Source organism: Panthera pardus, unplaced genomic scaffold (genome assembly GCF_024362965.1).
Source record: "Panthera pardus isolate Hobbes unplaced genomic scaffold, ASM2436296v1 HiC_scaffold_1, whole genome shotgun sequence".
Taxonomy (NCBI): Eukaryota; Metazoa; Chordata; class Mammalia; order Carnivora; family Felidae; genus Panthera; species Panthera pardus.
The window spans coordinates 24,569,330-24,593,084 of NW_026526654.1; the positions used below are offsets into that span (position 1 = coordinate 24,569,330).

The window sequence follows — 23,755 nt, forward strand, 5'->3', positions numbered from 1 at the left end:
GCACTTCTTATGTAAAATATTAAAACTGTTATTTTTACATCGGAGCTAACCAAGTTTTTCAGATCCTTCTTCCATCTGTTTAAAGTTAGTGTAAAATAAAATATACACATCTTTTCCTCAGTCTTCTGTGTGCTATGTCAGCGGGTTTTAGATTCACCGCAAGCTGTCTTCAAATGTAATAAATGTTCTCTCTGTAGGAGGGAGGTTCTGAAGTCCTGGAGAGGATATAAGCTAATTTCTTAGAGGCCTATTTATTTTTGCTTCTTAATGGGTAATTCCTCATTCCTGATAAAAGAATTCAGTATTTTGAGGCGGTTCGTTTAATTAATAGGTATCTCCCTTTGCGTGCCTACCCTCCCTCTGCCTCATTTTAGCATTTATTCTTGTATGTTGTTGAGCACCTGAATTTGCTAATGTCCCTTCTTTCTGGTAGGGTAAGCTCCTTCTCAGAATGTGCTAGGCAAAGGTGTCAAGATGGTTGTTCAGGAGGCCTTAGTAAGTAAATTCTTTCCTCTTTGGAATAGTTGCACCTTCTCCTGAAGGGAAATGAGAAGAGAAATGAAAGAGAAATCTTTCCAGCGTGCTCTTCTAACAGAGTAGAAAGTGACTGATCATGAAAATGAGATTTAAAAAAAAAATTTTATTTATTTATTTTGAGAGAGAGAGAGAGAGAGAGAGAGAGCATGAGTAGGGGAAGGGCAGAGAGAGAGGGAGAGAGAGAATCCCAAGCAGGCTCCGTGCTGGCAGCCTAGAGCCTGACATGGAGCTCGAACTCATGAATGTGAGACCGTGACCTGAGCCAAAATCAAGAGTCGGACGCTCAACCGACTGAACCACCCAGGCACCCCTAAAATGAGTTTCACGGGGGCGCCTGGGTGGCGCAGTTGGTTGAACGTCCGACTTTTGATTTCAGCTCAGGTGTCAATGATCCCAGGGTCATGGGATCGAGACCCATGTTGGGCTCTGAACTCAGTGTGGAGCCTGCTTAATATTGTCTCCCTCTCTCAGCTTGTTCCTTCTCCCTCCCTCCCTCCCCCTCCCTCCCTCCCTCCCTCTCTCTCTCTCTCTCTCTCTCTCTCTCTCTCTCAAAAAAAAAAGTTTTTTTTGATGACTTAGGCAGTTCAACTCCCCTGAAACAGATGGCTCTTCTGTAGCAAGATTGCAGATGGTTGGCCACAAGTGTTCCTTTCTTTGACAAAATCCTTGGTTTTTTTGTTCAGGTGTGAAAAGTGGAAAAATAAAGTCTTAGGATTTACTTCTCTAATTCTTGTAGTTTCAATGTAATGCTGAAGGAAGTAGCCATAAGTGAAAGTGTTACAAGACTATGAACAGGTGTGTAAATTGCATCAGTCCTCATCAGATGCCTTCTTTGTGGGTATTGGCACCTGAGATATACTTAACTAGCTAGTATCAAAGAGCATTTCATTTTACAGTCTCTTAACATGGATGAGAACCTCCCTTCCTAACCCATGTGATGTCCTGTGTCTTTCAGATGATTTCAGTAGAAAGGGTGATTGAATATACAGACCTTGAGAAAGAAGCCCCTTGGGAATATCAGAACCACCCTCCACCGACCTGGCCCCAAGAAGGCATGATTGTCTTTGATAATGTTAACTTCACATACAGTTTAGACGGGCCTCTGGTGTTGAAGCACATGACAGCGCTCATTAAACCAAGGGAGAAGGTTTGTTTGAACCATCTTGCCTCTTGACAATTTCAGTTACAGATTTAACCCTTCATCCACCTGCAGGCTTTCTGGTCATGTGTCGGGGACTCCTTGTGTCTCTGTGGGTATAAATTAGACCAGATGATCTTACTGGTAAATCTTGCCTGGAAGCTGACCACGGAACGGGGATGCCAGCATTACTTTGCCTCGTGTTGTGAGCTGCCTCATGGTGCTTGGTGGGCTGAGCCAGGACACTCTCTGAAATCTGATTCTTCATGCCTGAGACTTGGGAGCTCCTCGTCACTCGCACTTCAGTTTCTGGTTCCCACCTATTCTTACTGCTTTGTATTTCTCACATCCTCCTCTTCCTTCCCGTGGTGGTCTCTGTTTACGGCCCTCCGTCCCTGTCCCTTTCCAGACTTGCCCTCCTATAAGCAACCCCCCCGTCCTTCCACCCATAGAGTGCTTCTTTCTGGCACACGGATCTGATCCCTGTGGGGCCCCCGGTAGCTCCCAGCCTGGACAAGCTGGTGCTGGAGCCGTATCGAGGCCCAAGTCCACTGGAGCTGGGGCTGCAGGCCAGCTCTCAGCCACCAGAGAAGAGCCCGGAATCTGTGACCCAGTCAGGGCTCAAGAGCCAGAGCCCCCAGCGGGAGGCAGTAAAGGGCTCAGAGACTTGCTTGAAGTTGATGAGAGGCAACCCAAGGGGACAGGGGATGATACACGGAGAACAGACTTGCCAGCGTCTAAGTCTGCCAGCAGTGAGACTTGGGTCCCTCGTCCCAGACCAGATTGGGCTCTTGAAGAAGCAGTGAAACCAGAATAGACAAGGCCATAGGAAGCTCTTTCCCCACCTACCTCTCCAGCCTCAACTCCTAACATGAGCAGTGCCCCCAAATGAGTACTGTGTAGGTTTTTCCATTGCACCCTGGCCCCCCGGCCCCCCTGTCCCCAGCATGCGCACACTGCCCCTCTGCCTCAAGAGACCCTTCCCTTCTGTCACTTGGCTGGTGAAAGTCTCATTTTCAGTCACTTCTAATGCATCTGCCTCTGTGAGACCCTCAATTCTTCCACATCTTACATATGGTTTTTAAAATGTTTATTATTTTGAGAGCACGTGCGGACAGGGGAGGGGCAGAGAGAGAGGGAGACAGAGAATCCCAAGCAGCTTCTGTGCCGTCAGCACGAAGCCTGATGCAGGGCTTGAACTCACAAACCGTGAGATCATGACCTGAGCTGAAATAAAGAGTCGATGCTCAACCGGCTGAGCCACCTAGGCGCCCCTGAAGATCACGGGCATAGCACACCTGACTTTCTAGCAGCATTATGGATGCCTGGAGTGGAAGCACTGCATGTTCTTCATCAGTGGATGGGTGGATAAGCAAATGTGGTCCGTCCACACAGTGGGGTATTCCAGCCTTAACAAGGAAGCAAATTCTGACACGGCAAGAACGGCGAGGACATTATGCTAAATGAAATCAGCTCGAGGGCAAAATAGGACAGAGCCTGTGATGCGAGATTCCTAGCCTGCTCCGATCCACAGACACAAATAGTAGAGAGATGAGTGCCAGGGGCTTCGGGGGCAGTCAGTGGGCAGTTAGTGTTTCATGGTGACAGAGTTTGAGTTTTGCAAGGCAAGAAGAAATCTGGAGATTGCACGACCGTGTGAGTGTGTGTAACACCCCTGAACTGTACACCTAAGAAATGGGCTGGTAAATTTTATGTTCTGTGCATTTTACCACAAAAACATAAAATTAAAGCATAAAAGGTAGCACTTGCAGCCTGCTGTGCCATTTGGGGTCTGTGTCTCACAGTACCCTGAGGCTGCTTAAGGCCAGGGAGCATCCTATTTTCATCTTTCTTCCCCCAGAAAACGGCATCCTGCAGGGCACACAGTGGGTGCTGAGGGTCTGCTGGCTGGGACGGGAGGGAGTAACGTGCAGGTGTGAAGCAACCAGTATCAAAAACATACTTCCCAGCCAGCTCCTGCAAGCAACCCCACACCTAGATGTGTTAGATATCTGAAGAACTATTCTTTCAAGCTCCTTCTACCACAGACCCGTTGAGTGGACTGTAGCCATAATGTGATGATTATACCCTTGCGACACGGAAGAAGAAATGTTGAACTTAATGCCCAAATGATACCCAGGGAGCAGCTGTAGTAAATCACATGGCAAAAGCTGGCTCCTGATTATTTCCGGCCTTAATGCAGGTGAGGAGAGGGCTACTGTGCCGGGAAACGTTAACTGTAGCTCATGATGAAGTTCTGTCCCTGTGAGCACCGTCAGGGATGTTTGCTTGCTCACAGTGTGCCCATCAGATGGCATGTTCTAAACATAATTCTGTTAATCTGCATGCGTCTTAAATTTCTCTTGAAGCCGTAAATTATGAATCACCTAAGAAACTGTAGTACAACTTAGAAACATAACAGATTTGTATTTTTCGGTCTTTACCCCCAAATCATAGGATTCTCTGAGATTCTCAATGTTGGGGGTAGGGATCGAATTTGGAGATAGTTACAATAATGCCAATAACTTTTGTGTCTTGGTCCACTGGTGGTGTCGCCTTCAGCTCCGTTTATGTCATTGGTGATCATATCCAGGTTGCAGAGTCACAAAGTGACATCGCTGCCTGTGTAGGTCCCAGGTCTCGTTTCCTCCCCACCCACCCCAGCATTTAGGGACACCACCGCCCCCGTCCTTTGGGGTTGCATTTGATCGGGAGAGGCTGTTGTGGGGTCGAGGATGTGGGAATGTGCCAACACAGCAGAAGCAGTGCTTTATTCTTCCAGCTTTTTCCTGTACTGTTCAGATTCCCCGGAGTTCTAATGAACAGGAAAACGTAATAGGTAGTAAACAGGTTTCTAATTAATGGAAGAAATAACAAGTAAAAATGAAGAGCCCAAATGAGGTAAATAGCACCCGAGGCTTCCTGGTTAGATTCTAAACACTGGCTGCATTTTTCATTTAGATGATTTTGTGGTTGATTTGATCATTTTAAAGAGTACTGGGCCATTTTAAAGCATTTTCCAGCTCTAGAAGTAGATTGATTTTGGTTTGTTATTTTTTTTTCTTGCTCAGACCTATTACTTGGATAATACATTTTTACAGATGTGTACTAGACCTTGCTATAACGTGCAAAAATATTAGTTTCCTACATTTTCTCCTTTTTTACATAATATTTTTTCAAGAACCCCTTCCCTCACTCCAGCTTGCCTCCCTTCCCCTGCTGACTTCTTAATTTCTTGCTATCCAGGCTGTGGTACCTGTGTCACCTAGAAGCTTCTTGGAAATGCTGACTCTCAGGCCCACCCAGGCCTCTTGTCTCTGAATTGCCTTGGAACAAGGCACCACCCTGGTAAAGTCCTCTCTCCCACAGGCAGTTGTGGATGACTCTAACTCATGATTTCTAGGAAATATCCTTTGACAGTTTGAAATTGGGCTCATGAATTATCCCACCCCCTGTGACTGAGCATGACACTCTAGAAAGTTCTATGCTACCACCCTGCTGATTTATTTACTTTTCTATTCTGCAAGTCATGAATTTACATTAGAATTTAATTCTGTATGACTCCAGGTTTAAGCATGCATTTGCCTTTTCAGTGTAGTCTGGCTGCCTCATAGACAACATTCCTTTTTCTCTGTGGCTTCCCCATATCCTCCTACAGGAATTTGGGTCTAGAGTCGGAGACAGCCCAGTGTAGCAATATATCTAAGCTCCTTTCACCACCCAGTGGGGTGAAAAATTAGCCTCATTGCCCCAAGCAGGGCACTAGGTCTGTCTGGCCTGTTGGCCAGGTGCTCTGTGTTCTTCTCCTAGCTTCAGCCGTAGGTGCCTGTTCTTCCTGTTGACAACTAGCCCACCTGACGACAGGTACCACCTCTTTGCTCAGAGCTGTGGGCTCTTTTGTCCACTCACCACAGTATATTCCCCTGTATCCACATCATGCTGTAAATATCAGGTGATGGGATCTGTGGGGTAGGCCAGTTCCTTGCTGGCAGCCACACCTCTCCCCACTTTCTTCGGGCCAGGCAGAGGGACATAACGAGGTGCCAGGCCATCCACGTGATGAAGAGGCCATCAGCAGAATGGACAAGGAACAGGCAGAACTGGGTTTGAGTCTGTCCTGCCCCGTTTGGACTCTGTTACTTCAGGCAGGCTAATTAACCTTACTAAGCCTCTGTCTTCTCTTCTGCAAAATGCAAGTCATAGGTCCTCTAGGGTTGTGCACCTCCAATGAGATGAGACACCCAGCACCAAAACCAGCACAAAACAAATGCTCAGACGACGATCGTGTAGAATGGCCATAACCAGTTTTGATGTGTAAGTTGTTGTCTGCAACAACTGAAAATGAGGGCATGGCCATTTGAGTTAGTATTTATGGTTATAGGATCTGTTTGCCACGTCTGTCTTCTCTGTCCGGCTTATCCTGTACCTCAACACTATGGCGATAGATTTTCCATAAGTTTCTCCATCCTGACTTAAACGCCTCAATTCTGTACAAAATGCCCATTTGGCGCAGGACACCGCATGCAATACAAAGAATACAAAGCTGAATCCGTTTCAGATCCCAGTGGAAGAAAGAAGGTTGTATAAAAATGGCTACTAAATAAGCTAGAAGGCGGTCAGAGTTTTTATCGAAGTTTAGAAAAAGATGACCTACCTCTTCTGGGTGGGAGGAGCCCACATGAAGGAACAGGAGGAGCATTTCCGAGGTATTAGGCACTTGAGGTAGACTTGGTGACATGTGGGTAAGATCTCAGCAGGTGGAAAGCATGGGAAGGGCGTTTGGGCTGGTGGGACCAGCGTAAGCAGAGGCGTGATGCCTTGATCCAGCGAGTGAAGAGCATTTGAGGGAATGAATTACCAGGTGTGTAGCACACACTCTCACGTTTAATCTTCACGACCTTCCGGGTCACCCCAAGGGAGCTGACTCATGGAGGTTAAGGATGGAGAATCAGTTGGGACACTCCCGTGGAAGGGACTTCTGGGACCGCATGACAGGCAGGGAGCTGCCCTGTAGAAGCTCATTCTGAGAGGAGGGCACCCGTGATCCACGGTGGGAAGAGGCAGGGGAGAGGGAGTCAGTAGCCACCCTGTTCCCCTAGCAGGTCGTAATGGCGAAAGTGAGTCTGCTGTTTGGAATCAGACTGATGTGGATTAAAACAAAGCTGTCACGCCCAGGTGCGTGAATGCACAGAGAAAACAGGTGGGGGCCAAAACTGGTGTCCTGTTTCTGGAGGGTAGTTTGGCAGTACTTGACAGCCTCCTTTGAAAGTGTTTATACCTGTTTCTCAGCAATTCCACATCTGAGAGTTTATCTCAAGGAAGTAATTAGGGCTGTTTTCAGAGATTTGGCTTCAAGGATATTTAACACAGAGTTACTACTTATAATCGCAAAATATTGGACACAGCCTGAATGTCCCCAAATGGAGGGTTTGTTAAATAAATGATCGCATATACGGTAATATTACAGGGCCGTTAAAATATTTTCTTGAAATACTAAGTGAAAACAGATTACTATAATATGTTCACATTAATCTCATTTTGTGTAAATATACGAGCTTGTATCTTAACATATGCATGCACTTAATTCCAGAAAGAAAATACATCCTCTAAAGAGTGGTTTTAAATCAAAGTGTTAGGGTTATGACTAGTATTTATTAAGTTTCTGCATTCATTTGCACTGATTATGGTCAAGAAAAGAGTTTTGTTTTCTAAAAGGTAATGCAGAGGTCCCTGGGTGGCTCAGTCAGTTGAATGTCCGACCCTTGATTTTGGCTCAGGTCATGATCCCAAGGTCCTGGGATCGAGCCCCACATCTGGCGCCTGGAGCCTCCTTAAGATTCTCCCTCTCTCTCTCTCTCCTTCTGCCCCTCTCCCCTGCTCGCGTGCACGCTCTCTCTCAAAAAAACTAAATCAAGGTAACACAGCCTTGTACTCAGGTCAGGGACTGAATCATAAAACGTTGTGGAGGTAGCATCTTTAGGGCTTGATACCATGCGGGACTAGGAGAAAGCTGGAAAAGGAAGGTGAATGTGTTGAGCCCATGAGCCCAGGAAAGAAGTCATGAGATTAAAATGGAGAAGTTGGAAAAAGCAGCTATTTTGAGTGGGAAATTGTGTGTTAATCATGTTGCGTTTGATCTAGAAGAGATCTCCATTGAGAACATGGAGAAATACACAGAAGCCATGTTATGTCTAGACTAGTATACTAGGACCTACCCATGTGTAGAAAATGACTCCTCTGTGAAATATAAAATAGGACCTACCGTAAGGTACAAAATGGCTATAAAGATTATAAAATTTGGTGAAGCCACTTTCCTTGTGTTTATCTCTTACTTGATCTAGAAAAAGAACTTGATCCTAGAAATGTCTAACGTGCTGGTGTGGTTGTCAGGAACCAGCCTCAGCCTAGTTGGGAAAACATATGGGGATAGTTGCAAATCAGCTAAAGTAAGAGTATCTTCAAGTATTTCTTTGGTTTTGAGAATGTAAACTAACTGATATTGGTGATATTCTCCGTGGGAAGTTTCCTCTTATGTAATACACCTTTTATGTAATACAACCCCTTGGTGAACTGTGAAAGACACAGCCTATGGTTTGATGACTGGAGAGTAGAGGGAAATAGCCAGAACCAGGTTTTCTTTGAATTTCCTGTTTGTTTTTACCCTCACTTGAGTTTGGAGACCACAGACCTGTGGTTGTGGGCAGGCCTCTGCCCCCCTCTCATATCCCAGCCCTTTACCAAAGGTCTACAAATGTTCCAGTTTGCACAGATGGATCAGTTTTAGTTGTGATGATAGCACGGGAGCATCCACACATTCTCAGAGACACAATTCTTGCCTGTATCTTGATACGTGTTGATTTACATTTGAGATCACGGAGAAATACACAGAAGCACACAGAAGCCGTGTGTGTCTAGACTAGTATACTAGGACCTACCCATGTTCAGAAAATGACCCATCTGTGAAATATAAACTAGGACCTACTATAAGGTATAAAGTGGCTATGAAGATTATAAAATTTGGTGAAGCCACTTTTCCTAACGTTGATCTCTATAAAAGTAGACTCACTCTTGAAATGCCATCAATGATCGTTGTGTAAGTTAAGCTTTAAAACTTGGGAAGTACTCAAATGAGATAATATGTAAAGTTCCCAGCATAGAATCAGTGCTCAGAAAGTTATTCTCTGTTGAAAGTTGTGAGTTTTAAAAATTTACAAATGTTTGAAAGCCTGTCCTGTGCCCTTCATTGATTCCAGATACCTAGATGAGATGATATCATCTCTTGGGAAGCTCCCACCAGGGAATTTGTAGTTGGGCAAGCTCTTTGGTTTAAAAAAAAAAAAAAAAAAAAAAAAAAAAGCAAAAAAAAAAAACAACCAAAAACACAACAGTTTCTGCATATAGGTTTAAATGCACACAGCTGAAAACCAATTTTGTGCAATACAGTTTCGTTCCTGACCGGCATTTTACCTGTTTTATATTGATTCTTTGATCTTATTGTCAGTGTATTTAATTTCCTTGTGCTTTGGTTCTAATAACCAGACTGATACTGGACACGTATTTTTCCTAAAGGGGTAATTGTGAGTATTAATTACTTTGTAAAATGCCTTTTGAACTGCTCAGATGAAAGGCCCCATATAAATAGCAAATGTTATTTGTGTTGTTGTTGTCGATGATGATCTCATTATGGGTATTTCAGCTACTGGCTACTGTTTTTTAACACACTGAGACTTGCATTTTAAAACGTTAAGATGTTTCCTTTTGAGACAGAATGTAATCAGGTGTTTAATAGCCAGAAATGATTTGGTTGTTCTACCAAAGAATAATTATATCACCTCTTATGTAATAGAATTCTGGGAAAATGATTACCTGTTTATGTATTGCTTCTGACTTGTTGACAAACTATAAAATTATCCAAGAAATTCTCAAGGTTCAAAATAACCAGACACTAGGAATAAAGCTAATTTTGAAACTTACTTATCAACCACTCAGTAGATTGCTGGGTTTTCACTGCTGGCAGGCTGATTGTGCTATTTTTAACTTTTCTTTAGACCAGTGGATCTCAACCAGGGGCAGTTCCCCCACCCACCGAAGGGACACAAGGGACATTTGTTAATGTCTGACGTTTTCGGTTGCCACAATCGAGGGGTGCTTTTGGTATCTAGTAGGTAGAGCGCAGGGATAGCGACAAACATTTTACAATGTACAGGACAGCTCTCTACAACAAAGAATAATCCAGCCCAAAATGTCAACAGTGCCAAAGTTGAGAAACTCTTGGACTACATTCAATATAGAACTTCCTTAATCTGTCTTCAACAACCAGAGTTTCTCCTGATACATTGTGTTTTGTGACTTCTTAATCCCTCCTGGATCTCTTTACAGGTTGGCATTGTGGGAAGAACAGGAGCTGGAAAAAGTTCCCTCATCTCGGCCCTTTTTAGATTGTCAGAACCAGAAGGTAAAATTTGGATTGATAAGATCTTGACAACTGAAATTGGGCTCCACGACTTAAGGAAGAAAATGTCCATCATACCTCAGGTATACAAGTCAGAGCATCCTCACATGTCCTTTTTATAAGAGAACCTAAGTTTAATTGCTTTTACTTTTATTCCTTTTTTTTTTTTTTTTTTAAGTTGAAGGATTGATCCTTTTGCCCCAATAGAACATATTTTTAACAGCAAGTATTTTCATCGGATACCAGGTTTTGTTTTTGGGCGCGTGCACGTGCATGTGTGTGTGATTTAATAACTTACCCGGTGAAATGTCTGGACTCTAACTTCCCCAAGTACCCCAGAGTTATCCACTGATAACCACATGATTCTGAAAAGAAAATGATGAATGATTGGTTTAGCTCCTGAGAGGCTTCTCTAGGGAAATGTGGATTTTAAATGTTTTAGTGGTAGACTTTTGCTGTAGGAAATGTAACTTCTCAAAGGTAATTCTCTCCATGGAGGGCTTTCTGTGAAACTGGTGGGCTTTGAGAATTACTGTGTATATGGATGCTTTGGGGAGACTTAGAATCTAGCCATTAGTAAATGATTGTAACCAGGAAGCAGTAGAGAATAGAAAAATACAGGACAAGGAATCCCATGTCTCTGGACCTCAGGTTTCTCTCCCACAAAAGGCATCTCCTGGAGCCGTTGTGAGGACTGGGTCAGTGGCTGTGGAGTGCTGCTCGCAGACCCAGGACCTGGCTGCTGTGATGATGGAGGGTGCAGTTGGCCGTCTCTTTCTGGGCTTTGATTCTGTTCCCTTATTCTGCTTCTTAATAGAAGTATGACTTTCAGGAAATGTTTTAGTGATTGGATAATGCACAGTAGAAGCACCTTTCATTCCTTGTGGTCCATCATTTCAGTTTCAGTAAAAATTCAGAAGGTATTGGGAGCCTGGGTGGCTCAGTCAGTTGAGAATCTGACTTTGGCTCAGGTCACTATCTTGCCATCAGCGTGTTTGAGCCCTGCATCAGGCTCTGTGCTGACAGCTTGGAGCCTGCTTCAGATTCTGTGTCTCCCTCTCTCTGCCCCTCCCCTACTCATGCATGTGCATGCACACTCTCTTTCTCTCAAACATTAAAAAAATTTTTTTTTTTAAATCAGGATACTCCTTTCAGAACCACAATGAGATGCTATCTCATCCCCAATAGTCACTACTATCAATAAAACGGAAAACACTGGGGCAGCTGGCTGGCTCAGTAGAGCATGTGACTCTTAATCTTGGGGTTATATGTTCAAGCTCCACCTTGGGTATAGAGATTACTTAAAAAAAAAAAAAAAAAAGGGAGAGAGGGAGGGAAGGGAAAGAAAACACCAAGTGCTTGGAAGTTAGTGGGAGAATTTGAACCCTTGTTCATTGCTTGTGTAGGTATAAAATGAGGCCACTGTGGGAAACAGAACAGAGTTTCCTTAAAAATATAAAAATAGGATCACATAGGAATGATCATATAGAATGATCTTATCCTATTACCAACTCCACCTCTGATTTTGTAGCCAAAATCATCGAAAACAAATTCTAAGAGGTACTTGTACACCCATATTCATAGTAGTGGTATTCACAAGAGCGAAAATGTGTAAGTGGTCCAGATGTCCTTAGGTAGGTGAGTGGAGAAAGTGTGGTGTGTTCACACAGTGGACTATTATCCGGCCTGCAAAAGGAAGGAAATTCCGACATGAGCTAAGGCATAGATGAACTTTGACATTGTGCCAAGTGAAGGAAACCAGTCACAAAAGGACAAATACCCTAGGATTCCACTCCCATGAAGTACTTAAGCAGTCAGTTTCCTGGAGACAGGAAGTAGAATGGTGGTCGCCAGGGGCTAGAGGGAGGGATGGAGAGTTAGTGTTTAATGGGTACAGAGTTTGGAATTATAAGAAGAATTGTGGACCTAGACGGTGGTGATGGCTACACAGTGATGTGAATGCATTTTAATACCACTGAATTGGTCACTTAAAAATGATTAAAGTGGTAAATTTTGTGTTATGTGTACTTTAGCGCAATTAAAAAATTTTTAATAACTCTCCTATCCCTGATGCTTCTATGCTTTTTCTTTTTTTTTAATTGAAGAATAATTGACATACAGTATTAGATTCAGGTGTATAACACTGTGACTTGGTACTTACATACATTATGAATGGTCCTCACGGTACATCTGGTGACCTTTTTTCCACCTGTCACCTTGTCATCATCTTCATCTATTTTATCCATTTGGAATAAAGAAATTTGTTTTTTAAAATATCCCTTTCAGGAAAAATGAAAAGAAATTTGCAGCACTTTCAACCCCTGTATTTAAAGATTTCCTCTGGCTGTTAGATTCATGACTTCGTGACTACAGTAGAAAGTAAAGGAGTTGAAATTCCCAAGTTTTGTATTTCGGTTGTACCTATCTCTGAAATGGGCCAAACGAGATTAGTGAGCAGAAACAATGGGCGTGCCTGTAAAGTACTTTCATGTCCTTGGATGAAAGGACCTAGGAACACGTCCCGTGTTATTTTTAATGCTTCTTAATAAGAAATGGTTGTATGCTTGTGTACATAAAAGAACTGTATAAATAAAGAAATAACGTTGGATGTTTCTTGGCTCTGCCAGTAATGTTTTGGAAGCACATCTGAGCAAAGACTAAATACACCTTGACATCACCACAGGTTTTGGTCCTCTTCCATAACTTCCCACCCTACTTTGGAGCATGCTGTAGGTGCATACTCCGGAGAGCATGCTTACAAAACAGTACTAAGCTTTGTACCCATGGAGATAATGATCACCAACCATTGTAAACACACAACCTTTCATTTTTCACTTCGTGTGCCTTTGTCTCTAAGGGGCAATGTTTGTTGATTAAAGAGAGTCTAGAGAGACCATGTAATGTGTAAAGGGTCCCAGGATATCTTCTAGGAGGCAGCCAGGATAGAATCTTTAAGATCACATGACCCACATTTTTATTCCGGCCCAGTCTCTGGACTGTGTGAGTGACCCTGATGACATCACTTGGCCTCTGAGCTCCAGCATCCTCGTCCTTGAGCCAGGTCTAGTAATTGCTGCCTCACAGATTTGTCATGAAGATTTAACCGGATGAGAAAACGTCTGTGGCCCAATGCCTTGCTCTTAGAAATGCTTGGGAAATAGTAACTATTTTTACTAAGGATCAGGGCACTAGCCTTTTGGGTGTTCTGGTTACTTACATAAAAGTAGTAACAGGTTCTGGAAGGACTTTGCTCTTTAATTTCTATTTATGTTTTTGTGATCCTTGGTGATTTCCTTTACATCTGTTGCTTATCACACAAACCAGATTATTTCTATAAACTTAAAAGAGTGAAACAAAAGTGTGCACAATAAGAATTCGAGGGTAAAGTGTAACAGAAACCTATCAGCGTTCTTCTCACCAGGAGCAAGAGAGAACATCACTTTGTTTTCTGGCCTCCCTCCCACCTGCTCTTTCCCGACCCCCGCTCTGTACCCCACTGATATGCTGCAGTGCCCCCTGAAGACCCTGGCATCCTTTCTCCACTCCCCCCACATGTTCGCTTTTTTCTAGCTCTTCCGGAGGCTGTGTCTCCAATTTCTGTTGCTCCTGTGCTTGTTTTCATCCCAGATGAGTTACACAAGTGTGAATAACTCCTGGTATTTGTGGAATCCTTCACATATTTGAGCCTCTTTCCCTACTGTCTCCGCCTTCATCCTCACAATTATATGGTTATCTTCATCTGACCCATTTAAAAATTGAGGCACAGTGAGTTTAACCCACTTTACGAGCATGTGGCAGAGCCAGGGTTCCTGTTTATGTCAAGGACGTTCTCGGGCAGCTAACCGCTCCTCCAGGGACCAAAGCACATTGGTGACTGCAGTCCCCCCTACAACTGCTGTGTATCACAGTTCCGCGGGCACACCCATGCAGACACAAATATTCCACAAAACACGATTACTCTTAGTGCTCTGCACTCTACTTGCTATTATATCCATTCTGTTCTAGTTCATAGAAAAGACAAAATGGTCATGAGGCACAGAATTGATTTCATGATCCGTTGGCTGCACCTGCAGTTGGAAAACCACGTTCCCTCACTGTCCCCTGCTTGGCTGGGCTCCTGATACATGGTAGCCCCATACCTCGAGCCCTGGTGGTGGTCCTGATTCTCACAGCAGCCCTACAGGGTTAGCCCTGTTTTCCAGTAAGGAAACAAAGGCTGCTGGATACAGTTAACTCAAGGCACACTCAGCACTAAAAGAAAATCAATTTAGGAAAAGGGGTTAATTCCCTTATGTGTCATGGGCTAGCGTCAGGAGAAGATACTCGAAATCTTACCTTGCTAGAGCTGAGAGCCCTTTCTCTTGACAGTGTGACTGGCTGCAGAGGTGGGAACAGCTGTTGGCCTGGTCCCTTGAAGGACGACTTCCACCACTCTTCCCACCAAAATGAATAGGAAACCGTTTCCTTGTGTCTCAACACCCTGATTTAGGGAACTAGGGAGTTTGGAGCTGTCTCTGCAGAGCAGAATGAAGGCATGTTGCTTGGAGTTCCCGGTTTAGGTGAGCCAGGTCGGCGCCCTGTTCCTTGGCTCTGTCTCGCTGTGATCCTGGCTGCAGCGGTGAGCTTCCGTGGCGGCCCCGCGCTGCCAGGCTCGTCTCAGTCATTGCTGACCACGCCATCAGAGATCAGAACTGGGACAGGTGTGATAGCAGCCAGGGCCGTGGTGGGAACGGGAGGCAAGGGAGCGGTGGGGATAGTTGGGGGCCAGTCCCGCAGGGAACTTGGGAAAACACTGTATTCTTTGAATGTACTCCTTGATTTGTACAATTTATGGAGGAAGTAAAACATGAAAGTGCTTTCTAAATAATTTTACAAACAGAATGGGTAGCTAAAATAGACACTTCCTTTGCGCTCCTTTGCGCTTCCTTTGCGTCTTTAAATAGTTAAACGCATTCCCCAAAGAGAATAGCAAGATGAGATTATATTTAGGGAATAACTTACTTATCTGAAAGGATCTGGAAAAACGGATTTCAAAACTTTTTTGGATGGATTCTCTACATCTAAGGCCCCTTTCCTTTTGGCACCAAGAAAATGTTTTCAGTTGAAAAGTGATTCCATGCAAATTCATTATTTACGATTGCACCCCAAGGGTTGGCACAGATCAACAGCTATCATCTTCATCATGATTAAACAGATTCACTTTTTATATTTAATAGACTTTTTAAAATCAAAGCAAAACCTAGATATTTTTTAAGCAGTCCACTGTGCTCCTTTGGTATTTCTATTCCCTGGGTTATCCTCAGTGTGTTGGAAAAGGCTAAGCGAAGCTGTCCCTTTAAGACTTCTTCGTTATTACCTGGTTTTCTTTTCTCTCTTTTTTTTTTTCTTCCCTTGTTGAGAACAAAACTCAGAGAGAGAGAAGAGGTGGGTATGCTGTTACTAGTAAAGAAATACAACTGGATTCTAGCCTAATGGAGTCGGCCTTTTGTTTCTGACACTGAAGTCTTCATTAAAGCCCTTGGAACTGCTCCCCAGAGCTCCTGACCTTTCTGTATCGAAAGAGGACTTTACACGACTTAAATTCTTTTTCCTTTGTCGGCAAACAATGTTCTTTTCTTCTGAATATGGATGATGATCGGTTCATTCAGGGGCTACAGGATTTAAAAAAAGAAAAAAAAAAAGGAAATCAAGATTTAAAGCTACTTCAGGTGATTGTCTCATTCTTGCAACTGGGAGACGAGCTGCCCTTAATAAAGGTCCTTGGCTCAGCAATGAAAATGTAGCTCTCAGGACGCATGGAACCAGCAGCCGCTCTGGAGGATATATTTTAGTAGAGGGCGGTTTCCTGGTTGGGGGCTGGAGTGATTAGGGTACAGTAAAGTGTTGTGCTTTCTCTGCCTGGTTTGTAACCACTTGTATGGTTTTTGTCTTGGACCAGGGTCGTTTTAAGCTTCTGAAGGTTAGTGGGTAGGGTTTCTTTTTGGGATAATGAGAGGTTTGTCTTCCAGTAGCATACACAAAAGGGCTAACAAGACCGTGGTTCTCAGTCTCCCCGTTGTGTTGAGGGATTATCAATTTACTACGCCAAAAGCTTTGATTCAGAGGTGGCCATTTTGGGTCACATGGCTGATACGAACTTGTGGTATGTTTGTAACAAAGGAAAAAATTGCTGAACGTGGCACAAAAGATAAAAAGAAAAAAAAAAGTCAACTTGAAACTGATAAAAAAAAAAAAAAACAAACAAACCAGGTTTGATACTAATGTTTCAGTTAAAATATTACCCCAAACAAAAACATTGGTTTACCTAACCATAGCATGCCAGCTAACTCTTATTAAATGAGGTTTAATTGTGTACCTTCAGAAAAATATATACTTAGGCTAATACATTTAGTGTATATGTTTACATGAAGGTTGTATGTCCTACCATAAATCTCTGCACTGAAATGTTCTGCCTGCAAACATTTTTTACAACACTTATTCATTATAAGATTAGTTTATTAACTTCAATTGCTTGGAGGTGGGTACTTTAAATAACAGTATCTATCAGAAATGATAATTAATTTGACCCTTATCTGCTCTTGCAGTGTGTGTCTCCTATGAATACTTTTATCACCTTTTGAAGATAATATAGTGGTTTCTTACTTGGCAAGTGGATAAAAGCGGACTAGATAGAAACCAAAACGAGCACCATGCATAAAGCACACGGGCATAGTAAAACAGACACTGTTAACAAATTGCCTGCTGCTTTTAAAGAAAAAGGCAGCTTCATTCAGCTAATCTTTTAATAAATCATTCTCTTCATTCAAGTTTTGATCGAAATTGTGCTCATTTTGAAATACATCTTTGGCATGTCATAACAGAAAAAAATATTCTAGTTTACTGAACTACTTTGTTCTAATAGCTGCTAACTAAACATGAGCAGTCGCCTACTGTATCCCTTTAGATTGACTGTATGGATTTAAGTGGGGACCCTTCTTGCATTGGGAAATGCTGAAAATGTAACTTTTTCTATTTATGATAGCAGTGACTTGCTGATAATTAGCAGGGCCTCCTTAAGGCCCACAGATAGCTGAGGTCTCTGTCTAAAACTCAGCATAAAGCTGCTGCAGGCTCAGCATCAGAGTGAGCAGCTTCGATCTCGGCAACAAATCCCACATTAGTGCCCCAGTCTTTGGAGAGATGGATCCATTTCAGGAGCTTTCCCAAAGAGAAAAAGGTGAAGGGGGTGACGAGAGGGACCCTTCCTGTTAATGAAGTAGGCGATCGAACTTTAAACGTGTGCTCCTGTGCCTGTCCTGTTGAACCACCCAAACCGTGGCTCCCAAATGGGCAGATACAGGGCCTTTTCATCGTTTCACAAAGGAAGAAAGGTCTGTCTTTTAACAACAAGGCAGTTTTTTGGTAGATGAGCTTAGGTAACACTTCCATAGAGTGTACTTTGAAAGCCAGGTGGACACTTTATCCTAGACTTCTTACAGGATGTGCATTTGCGCTGTGACAGGCACATGAAGGCCAACAGGTCATGTAAACCTGGATAGGCTCGTGGTTGCTGTGAGCAGAGACCACCTCCCACTTCTTTCACTGGCTTGAAGCCCATCCCTTAGCCTGTTCTCTTTCAGCCCCTTCATCTCCTTAACCACCAGTCCTCAGAGTCTCTCAGCTTGGGCCCCAGAGTGGATACTGCCCATGGTTCAGAGCCTTGGCGGGACGGGGCAGAGCATCAGGAAGTGAGGAAGGTTGGGTAGCAGCCCTTCCCCATCTGGCCCTGTCGTTTTCATAAACCTCAGAGAATCAGCTGAAGGAGGAGATGCATTGGCCTTGATGGACTCTTTGAGTTGATAATTACAAAGTAAGATCAAGTAGAGTCTGAAGAATTTCTGAAGTAGGATGAATGAAGAATTTAAAATCCCAAATAGAATGATGATTATTCCCCTGACAAGGAACTCTTACTGTTGCTTAAATTGTTGTTCAGTCTTTGGTCCTAAGTTCGGTAGTTTTAGGGGAGACTATTTATTTATTTATGACAGTGAAAATTTTCTTTTATGAAGCTTTGCATATAAAATCGTGCCCCAAAATTAAAATAGTAGAAAGATAAAATAAGTATCGCAGTAGATAATAGGAAAAAGGGTGCTGTATTGGGTTGAATTGTGGTTCCTCCAAAGATACGTCCCAAGTCCTAACCCCTGGTACCGTGGTCTTTGGACGTGTTATTAAGTGAAGGATCTCAAGATTGACTGGGTGATGCGTATATCCCGTGATAAGTGTCCTTATAAGAAGAGGAGAGAAACACAGATGCAGCAGGGAGAAGGCTTATGAGAAAGTTAAGGGTGACTTTTAACTGGGGTCTTGGGATCGTGCAGTTCAGTAATTTATTTTTGAAACGTTGAATGACCAGTGATTTTTCAGTGCTTTTGGGCATATTGGCCACTTAACTTTATAAAAATGATGTGTCCTTTTTACATGTCTTTCAATATTTGGAATTTGCCTTTAGGCATGCACATTTTTTGGTGGCCCACGTCTCTGTCTTCTGCATCCATTTGTCCCTCCTCAGTCTTAAAATTGAGACCATAGGAAAAGACGGTCCAGGAGGCTCTCTGAGTGTCATTCTTCTTCGCGGCTTGAGAAAAGTTTACCTCCTTAGTCTTCTCAGGCTTTTGAGAAGAGAGGAGGAATAGTCCAGCCCCAAGGTCAGGCAAGGCAGGCAAGATTTGAGGCTGGCGATTCCCTCGAGCCGTGCTTGGATGCCTGTGGAAGAGTCCAGTCTTCTCTGATTCCCCCATCTGTGTGCATCTCGGTGCTGTACCACCTCTAGTGTCTGCTGTCCGTGTTCTTACGGCCTGGGTTATCAGAGCCTTCCAGAAGAAAACGTTAATGGCCTACCTAAGGTTATGCACCAGATTCTCTCCTGAAACCCAGAAGGAGGCATATATTGCAAGAGTAATTTAATTGTGGCTCCTCCTGAAGCACATGAATAGGAAGAGCTATTTAAATTAAAATCATTTTATTATGACGCACGTCACAATGGGTTTCAGGTTATCCTCCCCTTGCAGTTAATAACGAGGTTCTGTGAGGCATGTAATCCTGATGCACAGACAAGATAATGTGGGGATTAGCTGATGCAAAACCATAGGCATCTCCTCGAGAATAAAGGCGCCACTGGGCCCATTAGTTTACATTCTCTTTGGACAAAAAACAGGATGTCCCCTTTGCACATGGGGACAGATTCCCAATCCAAGAAAACTGTTCTACAGAAGGAGGAAATATCCTGGCTTCTTCATCAGTGCAAATGGGAACATACTTGAGAGTTTGCTTTGAGTCGCAAACGTCAACTAATCGTCCTGTTGGTGTTTTCCAGTGTCACACCAGGATTGATAATAAACTCACATCTCTTGATATAAAGCCCCTCAAATAATTATATCCTTGTTTTTCCTGTTTAAGCAGATATTACTAGGAAAGCATTTTCAAAAACCAAACCTTCATTTCTCTTCTTCAGTTTCTTCTTAAGACGACACACTTCAGCAGTTTCTTCTCTTAGTGTTCAGTGGTCCGGAAGACACTGGGGGTCAAACTTTGTAGGATGGAAAATTAATAGATATATTATTTTGTAAACAGGCATCTGCAACCTTCGTGTTAATGATTATAGTGAATTCTGGTTTTTATATTTTAATTCTGTTTTGGAATTTAGCATCGAAATAAAATGAAAAGAGGCTACAGTAATAACATTCACTATTCTGTAATATTTAGGAACCTGTTTTATTCACTGGAACAATGAGGAAAAATCTGGATCCCTTTAATGAACATACAGATGAGGAACTGTGGAGTGCCTTAACAGAGGTAACTTATAAAATGCAATTATTTTAAACTTGTTACCATCAGTATATATGTACGTACTTCTGGAACATTGCAGGTAGTTACTGGGAACTTAACTGGTTTAACTGTCGACCACCCAGGAGAATATTGATGACGTGGATATACTTAAAATGTATGTATTGATGATGATGCGAACCAAAAATGAAGTGTCTCATGTTTTCACAGTTAACTTTCTTCCTAGAATGCAAAGCAACTAGATACATATCTTACTTGTCTTCAGCAAAGCTTGAGGTTATATTTATGGATTCAAGTTTTGGTGGCCAGTTAGCCTGCAACGTATATTTCACTTCTCTGTTCTTAGGGGGCACCCATTAAATAGAGACAATCATGGTTTTTCATTATTAACTGAAAGATAAATGAGCTCATCCTAATGAAATGCTTTGAAGTTTTATAAGAAAGTGTTTGTAAAGGTAAATAATACAGCTAGAATGTGTAATAATTATTTTTGACAAATGTGTCATTTTAATGCTACCGAGTAAATGTAGGTAACAGGACCCCAGAACTTTTGCTAAGTTTTTATACCGATATATTCATCTCTAGAGGATTTTCTATTATTTGTGCAGTGTTTCCATTTGGACCATCTCTTTGAAATTCCCTGCCCTTGCATGGAAGGGCATGGAAGGATATTGGCTGTTAAGATGCTGTTGGTTTGTATATTTTAACACTAATCGTTCTGTGTATTTGCCCTCATTCTACAATTGATTCCAAGCTCCCGGAAGTCAGAAACCACATCATACTTCCAAATCTTAGACTTCTAATCCCTCATGGGACCTAGCTCAGTCTTTTGCTTTTAAAAAGTCAGCCCTTAAGGGGCACCTGGGTGGTTCCATCAGTTCAGTGTCCAACTCTTGATTTTGGCTCAGGTCACGATCTCACAACTGTGTGCCGACACCGTGGAGCCTGCTTGAGATTCTCTCTCCCTTTCACTCTGCTCCTTTCCTGTTCTCTCCCTCTCTCTAAAAAATAAATAAATAAACATTTAAAAAGTACCTAATAAATAGGTACTAAATATTTGATCTTTTCTTTTTGGGAATGTGTGGCTTATTTCTTTTTAAAAAAAAATTGCACAGATCCCAGTGACTGATCACTCACGTTGTGGCGGTTTTGCCTCAGTGTGTTTATCATTTAGTGCCACCCTTCCAGGGAACACTCTGAAATCTTTCAGTTTATAGGTGAGCTGTGACTGTGAGCGGGGAGAGTTGGAAGCTCGACGGTTTCCTGCCAGTAATTCTGGTTTCTGAAGGCATGTCAGTGCTGAGTCTTTACACACCCACCCTGCTTTCCAGTAACTGAAGGGATTTTATTTGCCTAAATTGGGCCGGATACTTCACCTTGTCCTTCCTACTTGAAAGCACTTGATCTCTGATTTCAGTTAAGTTTGTGAGTCTTTCTCCAGTGAAATTCTAGAAGAGGAGGTGTGTAGAACAGCAGTTAGCCATCAAACCTAGGGAAAAATAGGACGATCCACTGCTCTTGAACTCCTGTGATAAATTTAATGGTGTAATTGTGGCACACCTTAATAAAACAGGAATTACTGGCAAATCATTTTTCTCTTTGTTTCAGAGCTTGAGATCTCTCCTCATAGATTCCCAGATAGTAAAATTACTCTAGAAACACATTGTCCCAGGACCATGAAGAAATGTTAATTAGGAGACAAACCATATAAAATCTTAGAACTTTGATCATCACTTGTATTTCATCTTCTTTCTTCTGCCAAAATTAAAATAAAATTTAGTAGCCTGCTAGAATTCTAAAAGTGATGTGTTGCAAGTGGTAATGGTAAAATTTACCTTTATTTTCAACTGCATTTGGAACTTCCTATAAATAGGAATAAACATGATGGTTTAACAAAGTGAAGTGAGTGGTTTTCGTGTGTTGCTTATGCAGCTGACCTCATTGCTTCGGCACTACCTCTCAGAGTGAGAAGTCATGCCGGAGTTGTATTGCTCTAGGAATTGTTTCTTCGTGACGTGTGTATGTTTTTCAACGAAAGGTTTGGCAGATTTTCTTAAAACTTGGATATATCATTGTATTTTACAGTATGATTCCAGCTGTTTCAAGCATATATAGATTCTGGAACATGTACCTGATAAAGGCACCAAAACATAAACCTTGCTTATTTGGGGAGTAATGATAAGTGATTTTTTTTCTTTTCCTCTTTGACTTTTCTGCATTCTCCAGATTTTCTCTCATGCACCTTATTGCTTTTATCATCTGGATCATACTCCTGGCAGATGAAATGCAATAGACCTTTTCACAGTCATTGTAAGGGTTTCATGAGCCTGCTCAGGGAGGTTGGGATCATTCTGTAGTAGGTCAGGGACTCTTCACCTGGATTCCTTAGAATCTCCAGGCCTTTACACTATGGAATAAGAATCTTCCCTAAAAATTGTACCCATGGTGTAGTGTATGTGCATTTACCTGGAGAGACGCCATACAGAGGAGTCAGCATACAAGTCTAATGCCATTCAGATTCTTCTGGATTTATCCTATTCAGTCTACCCATCGTCTCCGTGGCTTGCTGCGTCCCTTTACATCTGAACCTGAGCATCATAACCAGTCCTGCTCTTTAACAGATGGCAGGAGACCTGGTATCTTTGGCAGCTCCCTATAAGGTGGACTGAACACCCTGGTCAGCTGGTCTACAAGTGATGCCAAACTGGAAACTGGAACCCAAGTTCACAGGGTCGGCTTGAGAGCCAGTAAGAGAGCACTACTATTTTCTCTTCTTTAAGAACTTGGATTAAAAGGAAAAGATGCTTTTTTTTTTTTTAAGTCTTCTTAGCTGTGTTTTCTCCTCCTCTCTGGATGAGTTGGGTGTTCAGAAGGGAGACAGTTGGCCATCTCATCCAGGCTCTTTTTTCATATATTGACAAATAGCCATAAACCAAAGAAAGTTCATTAGAAATTAGTAGCAGTAAGGGCACTTGCAAAGCACCAGCAGTTCCTAAATATAAGTAATGACTAGAAATGAAGCAGTTTATTAGTCAAGGGGCAAAAGATCATACCAGATAAAACTCAGAAATTCAGCAGTATGTTACTTCTTTAAAAAAAAACAAAAAAACAAAAAACCAGCTTTAATACTGGGATATGCGACCAAGAATATGGTACATTGGGGCACCTGGGTGGCTCATTTGGTTAAGCATCCATCTCTTGATTTCGGCTCAGGTCATGATCTCACGGTTCATGGGTTCAAGCCCTGTGTCAGGTTCTTCGTTGATGGTGTGGAGCCTGCTTGGCATTCTGTCTCCCTCTCTCTCTGCCCCTCCCCTATGCTCTCTCGCTCTCTCTGTCTCTGTCTCTCTCTCTCTCTCTCTCTCTTTCAAAATAAAGGAACAAACATTAAAAAAATTTTTTTAAAAAGAACATGGTACATCATGTCAGAACTGTGGAGAAACCGTCTAGTTACATTCAACACTGATGGTATCTCTCTTAGAATACAGGTACATCTCATTATACAGGAAGCCAAGACCAAGAACTCTGAGCATCAGCAGTGTATACATGGGGAAATGTAATTCAGCTCTTGCTTTCCTGACATGTTGCATTTGCAGTTTCCCCTGGGCCATGTATTTTGGTCAATGGGCTCCCCCTTTACTTCATTTACTCTTGGCTTTCTTCTAGCAAAAGCCCTTGTCCACCTGTTGACTGCATTTCAGTGTCTCTCTTCTCTTTCTAGCCCGCATCAGCCTTTCTTCTTTGAAAAGTCAGAAAGTTCCACGGAACGTGGAGATCATTGACATCTGTGTTAACCTCCTGTG

At 42.6% G+C, this 23,755-nt stretch overlaps 1 protein-coding gene across 3 annotated transcripts in view; it reads left to right on the top strand.

The window, feature by feature from the left end:
- ABCC4 (ATP binding cassette subfamily C member 4) overlaps positions 1-23,755 on the top strand; it is a 260,432-nt gene that overhangs the window by 208,744 nt on the left and 27,933 nt on the right. For all 3 annotated transcript variants that reach the window (XM_019444076.2, XM_019444075.2, XM_019444077.2), the window contains 3 exons: positions 1,493-1,684; positions 10,055-10,210; positions 19,872-19,961. In XM_019444076.2, coding sequence (XP_019299621.2) covers positions 1,493-1,684; positions 10,055-10,210; positions 19,872-19,961 — 438 coding nt within the window. The remainder of the gene's footprint in view (positions 1-1,492; positions 1,685-10,054; positions 10,211-19,871; positions 19,962-23,755) is intronic.